The sequence below is a fragment of the Cornus florida genome, unplaced genomic scaffold (assembly GCF_030987335.1).
Source record: "Cornus florida cultivar Cherokee Brave unplaced genomic scaffold, ASM3098733v1 CherokeeBrave_3.0.0_Hap2_Chr01, whole genome shotgun sequence".
Classification (NCBI taxonomy): domain Eukaryota; kingdom Viridiplantae; phylum Streptophyta; class Magnoliopsida; order Cornales; family Cornaceae; genus Cornus; species Cornus florida.
Genome location: NW_026775571.1, coordinates 71576127 through 71582677, shown reverse-complemented (window position 1 = coordinate 71582677; position 6551 = coordinate 71576127). Strand labels below are relative to the sequence as shown.

General features: G+C 31.2%; 1 protein-coding gene across 1 annotated transcript; it reads right to left on the bottom strand.

The window, feature by feature from the left end:
• Positions 1–848: 848 nt before the first annotated feature.
• LOC132300184 (monooxygenase 2-like) lies at positions 849–6269 on the bottom strand. Its single transcript, XM_059797170.1, has 5 exons — positions 6003–6269; positions 5191–5253; positions 3218–3395; positions 1847–2075; positions 849–1523 (listed from the first exon to the last, which is right to left on the bottom strand). The coding sequence occupies exons 1-5, from the start codon at positions 6221–6223 to the stop codon at positions 970–972; spliced, it is 1245 nt and encodes a 414-aa protein (XP_059653153.1). The 5' UTR covers positions 6224–6269; the 3' UTR covers positions 849–969.
• Between the last annotated feature and the right edge of the window lie 282 nt (positions 6270–6551).

Below are 6551 nucleotides of genomic sequence, written 5' to 3'. Positions count from 1 at the left end.
CCTCTTTTCTTATGTCTTTGTACATATAGCTGTCTTTTTTAATTTGAAAAACAAACATGACTTTTGTAGGAACATAAGCTGATTTACAACTGTCACTGTTGAGTTGGTTGTCGCCACTCATTTATTCAAAATTCTAAAGCAAACATAGAACAACGGTCACAATCTTTTTTCTTTTTTCTTTTTTCCTCTTAAAATTCAAGCAGTTCATATAGATTAGTAAATATTTACAATGAACAAAAAAGGGGGCAAACAAGTCATATCGACAATAACATATGGAGACAAACAAAGTGGTTGTAAGTGCCGTATTGTCCGAGCAGTTAGATTGTTTCTCGTGGCCGAGAGCCCGTGTTTGAGCCTGCTACCATCCCCTTCTTTTTAACCACTAACCCCTAACATTCTTGGCATGGAAAAAAAAAACCAACAAAGTGGCTCAAATAACCGTTGGTTCTTGTTAGACTATCAAGCTCCTTGTCATGACTCTTTGTATTTGTAAGTTATCATATCTTTTTACTTTGTTACTCATGGAATGGAACACGGATGTAGTGAGACATCAGAAAATGAAAATTATTATGCATTGCTCCCCACTCCAAACAAAGAAAATAAAATTAAAGAAAAAAAAAATCAATACATTGCGCAAAAGGGAAATTAATATGATAAGAATGTTAAACATTAATTATTAATAGAATAGTCTTTAATTTCTCACTTATAATTTCACCAGTACTATTTTCTATAGAATTAAAATTTGAGACTTTAGCCCTCTAATTCAGTATGAGAAGTGAAAATTATTATGCATTGCTCCCCACTCCAAACAAAGAAAATAAAATTAAAGAAAAAAAAAAAACAATACATTGCGCAAAAGGGAAATTAATATGATAAGAATGTTAAACATTAATTATTAATAGAATAGTCTTTAATTGCTCACTTATAATTTCACCAGTACTATTTTCTATAGAATTAAAATTTGAGACTTTAGCCCTCTAATTCAGTATGAGAAGAAGGTTTAGGCAACTTTCCACAATCATAAGTTACAGCACCCACTATTCTAGGGTAAAGAAGCTTGTAAAATATGGTATCCCTTAAGAACTTCATCCACCACCCAGAACCATTTTGTTGCACCCATCCTGACAAATATGAGCCGGTGATCAATCCGGCAACACGCCATCTCCGTTCCTTAACATACCTTGCTACAGCTTCGGCAGCCTCTCGTGGCACAAGCCTTCCATGCCGGATAAATACTTCCCCGATGTGTCGGCCTAAGACAACTGCATCCTCCAGGGCTGAACAACCACCTTGGCCTAGGTCAGGAGTCATGGGGTGCAAGGCATCTCCGGCCACGGTGATGGTCCCCTTGTTTGCATTCTTGAGTATGATATCCCATGGACGCCTGAACATGAGGGGGGCCCATGTCAGCGTCGATAGATCAGAGTGCTCGACAACATCAAGGTATATTGGAGGGAAATCGTTGAGTAAGTTCTCAATGAGTTCTCTTTGTATCAATTCTGGATTTCCCGCGTTATTTTTCCCTGAAATTGTAAATAAATTGTTTAAAATGTTAGATATATTGTAATATAAAGAATGATAGACATTATCTAAATAATAATTGTAACTATTCAAATAGGTTAAGGTTATATTCGGATGCATGGAATTGGAGTTTTGGAATTGGAATTTGTAGAATTGGAGAAAATTTTAGTTCAATTTTGTTAGTTGATTTTCTCCAATTCTACAAATTCAAATTCTAAAGCTCCAATTTCATACAAACGAACACAAGAAGTCATTTTCTCAAACCAAATAATTGAATTGTCTAATTAAAGTTAGATTATGTTATAAAGATTAAAAGAAAACTAACCTTTAGAAGTAGAATTATAAGCAAAGAACCAATAAAGCTCTTTATCGTTGAGGGGAACAAAACCACCTCTTTTGCCCACATCTACAAATTGCTGGATTTCATGTTTCAACCCATGGCTTTTAGGATATATGGCTAGCCCACGAACTGCTGACCTACCAGAGTCCACTGGTGCACCAAGTCCCAGCCAATTAGCCACCACCGAGTGCACCCCGTCACACCCTATCAGAACCTGTTGTTGCCAAACATTTTTTAGAATATATATATATATATATATATATGTATGTATTCCTTAATATATATATTTCTTAGTCAATTTTGGACGGATTTGATTCTCCACTAATTTTAAATCCTATTCTCAAAAAGTAAAAATTTTAAAATAAATAATAATAATAATAATTTGGAATTTGAAAGTTGGACAATTTCGACTGATTTAGGTGACTGCACACTAATGTCATCATTATGTCATTATTAATATAATGACATTAGTGTTTACTTAGATAAAATTAGTCGGATTTGTCGAATTGTCGAACTGTCGAACTATCGAACTCCCTATCTTTATCTCATTTGACATTATTTACACCAAATGATTGTTCGCATACTCACATCGAGTAAATCGAGTATTTGACTACTACATAAGGTGTACGAACATTTTTATCCATCATAATATTATATTACCAACTATAGAAATTAAAGATAGGAGTGTCAACTCGGATAGTTGGGAGCAACTCTAGTCTCTATCCCAAACCCAACCCACAAATAGAAGTAAAAAAAACTCTTCCCAAACTTGTCCCGCCCTTGATTCGAGTGGGACGGGTTGGAATGCCCTGGTATACATATATTTAAGGATAAAAAAATTAAGATAATTTTTTTTTTTTTTTCATAATTTATTTAAGATAAATTTTGTTAAAAAATCTAAGTAAAGATAAAAAAAAAATTAACAATCATAATAACAAAACAAAAAAATAAAATCATTAAAATTTAAAAGTATTATTAGGAAAAATAAAAAATATAACAAATAAAAGATTATTTATTTACATTTTTAAGAAAACGCTTCTCAAACTCGTCCCCGCCCTTGATTAGAGAGGGGGCAGGATTGGATTGCCCTGGTATACATATATATTATGAATAAAAAATTTAAGATAATTTTAAAAAAAAAAATCTAATTAAAGATAATAAAAAATTAACAATTAATCATAATAACAAAAATAAAAAAAAAAAAATTTATTAAAATTTAAAAGTATTATTAAGAAAAAGAAAAACTATAACTAATAAAAGATTATGATTTTAAACTATCTTTTCAAATCTGTCTCTCATTCCGATAGAAGCGAGGCGACAGTTAAACCGACATCTTTCTGAATGTTTGTAGTTTACCTTTGCTTTGATGATAGTTCTGTCTTCTAGGTGTATGATAGCAATGGATGTGCCTTCTTGTTGGTGGGCTTTAATGGAGCTCAATTTTGAACAAAAACGGATTGTGTCAACCGACAGTTCTTCAGCAAGAGCTTCCAGCAACGCTTTACGATGCACTGACCTTGGTCCACTGTCATCCCTATTACGAAACAAGCCAAGCATTAAATTTTGAGCATTTACCGTGGTCTGTTAAAGTAGTTTAAAAATCTGTTATACGGAAAATAATTGAAAATGGAAAACTCATTTTTTGAAAAATTATTACATGGTCCAAAATTACGAAAAATTATTTATTGCAAACTGTTGGAATGATGATACAGTGCAATGGACAACTACAAACACTTCACCTAAGCATATATATATCAGTTTTTTTATTTTATTACAGGTCAATTTTACTTTGATAGAAATGTTTATAACCGTCCGTTGCATCATAGTATAGTTGCAACGGTTGTAATAAATAATTTCTCTACATAATTTGATCAATTATATAACCTGACATGGAAATAAAAAATTAAATAAAACTGACATAATTAATTACGTGTAGATCAATTATATAACCTGACATGGAAATAAAAAATTAAATAAAACTGACATAATTAATTACGTGTAGAGTTATGATTAACTTGTATCACGTCTTCCCAGACCATGTAATAATATTTCTTTTGCAAATTCCAACTCCAATTAAATTTTGAGCATTTACCGTGGTCTGTTAATGTACTTTAAAACTCTGTTATATGGAAAATAATTGAAAAAATAAAACTCATTTTTTGGGAAGTTATTACATGGTACAAAATTATGAGAAATTATTCATTACAAACTGTTGCAACGATAATATGGTGCAATAGACGACTACAAACACTTCACCTAAGCACACATATCAATTTTTTTTATTCTAGGTCAATTTTACTTTGGTATGAATGTTTGTAGCCGTCCATTGCACAATGTCGTCGTTGCAACGATTGCAATGAATAATTTCTCCAGAACTACATAATTTGATCAATTATATAATCTGACATGTAAATAAAAAATTAAATAAAATTAGCACATTTAATTACGTGTAGAGTTATGATTAATTTGTATCACCTATTCTCAGGCCATGTAATAAATTTTTTTTTCGGGAATTCCAACTCCCATTAAAAAAACAAAAAATGAGAGAGTGAGTGACTTATTATAGTAAATATATATATATATATATAATATAATAATCAATGGACATTTTTCAAAAATCTTACAGGAGCCCTCTTATTGTGACCATCGTTTAATTGTTTGGACCAAGAGAAAATGAGAATTTATTTTGTTTTTTATTTAATAAATTTTTTTTCGGGAATTCCAACTCCCATTAAAAAAACAAAAAATGAGAGAGTGAGTGACTTATTATAGTAAATATATATATATATATATATATATATATATATATATATATGTATAATATAATAATCAATGGACATTTTTCAAAAATCTTACAGGAGCCCTCTTATTGTGACCATCGTTTAATTGTTTGGACCAAGAGAAAATGAGAATTTATTTTGTTTTTTATTTTTATTTTTATTTTTTTTATGATATTGAATTCTAAAATGAATAAAAGGAGATTAGTGATTTAGGGATGGAATTTCTCAGTTAATTTAATTTATGTGAAAGGGATGGTGGGTCTCATCACATGATGTTGATATCACGATAGTAGACCACCATCACATTCACATTAATTAAATTTGGTAACTGCATAATTCCATCTTTAAATTATTATTAATAAAAAAAAGTACTGTATTACAATTTTATGATAAATTTATAAAGTAATAAGAGCAAGAAATTTACCCACATCTTTAGATATGATTATTATTTTTTTAATAATTACTTTCTTTTATACTTAAAGCATATTCTATGACTAGTGTTCAAGAGATTATTTCGGTATATTCTTAGTTGATGAGTACGATTATCACCTGTCTGTCGCACCAAAAGAGGCCTCTTGGATAGTTCCATTGCCAACATTAGTTACGAATGCCCTGAACCAAGAAAATAACAAGAGAGAGAATTTTAGGTAGAAAATAATATCTAATTGATACAGTATTAGTAGCATTAAATACAGTGATCTATATCATATTATACATATATATACATATATATCTAATATTAAAATTGAGCACGAGATTGCACTTTCAGCTGGCCAGCAAACTCTATATAGGGAGTCCCCTCTCTCTCAATCATGGCATATTAGGTGTATATAATATATGCACCTTATTTATATGAAATGCGAGATTTAGCTAATATTTAAATTTATATGTAGTCAATTAACTTATTCACATTCTTACAGACTTACAGTTAACAATAAGTGATACAAAATAAAAGTTTTTGCCAATTAAAAAAAAAAAAAAAAAAAAAAAAAAAGGTAATTAAATTAAACTACTCAATTAAAATGAAATGCATTTTTCTAGACATAAAAAGTTGGTTAATAGATAATCCTAAATTATCATAGGACATACAAGTTACAATGACAATGCTTCAACCACAATTATTAATAGATCGAAAATGTAAAATCATTTAAAATATAAAATGTAAAAATTACTTTCTTTCAAGTTGTGAAAGGCAATGGTTGTGAGTTATGGTTTTCAAAACATTAAACATGACACATACTATCGAATGGAGAGAGTAATAAATTTAAAGATTTACGTAATTTGATTTATAACTAAAACACAAAAATCAACGAAAATCGATCAACCGAGTTAAGAAGAACGTAGAGGTAATTGAGAAATACCTTTTGAAAGGATTGTAAACGGAACTGAGTTTATGAGAAACACCAAGAGCATCAAGTGCAAGCCATGCATTTGGGAAGAGGGTGAGGGCTGCACCGGTGGCTCTGAGCCCTTCCGATCTCTCTAACACCAAAGCTCGCACCCCCACTCTCTTCAGAGCCACCGCTGTCGCCAACCCTGCTATCCCTGCCCCAACAATCACCACATCCTCCACCGTCTCCATATCTCTCTCTAGATCTCTACGTTTTTTTTATCACTTGTGAATTGTGATATCTTATTGTATCAGTTTATATATATATACACACACACACACACTCAGAGAGAACAATTGTACTGGTAGCCTTAATTGACTCTTACGACAGCATTGGACCAAGATGGACCCCACAACTGACTCTTCCATCCACGTTAAACGAATAGGATAAAACTGCAGACCGGTCACAGCAACAATCCGTGTCTCCGAAGAAAATTGATTCGTACACGAAACTTCAATTGAGTATTACAACGAAACTTGCTCTTCGTATCTAAGGAGTTTGCTTTCGAATCATCCACTC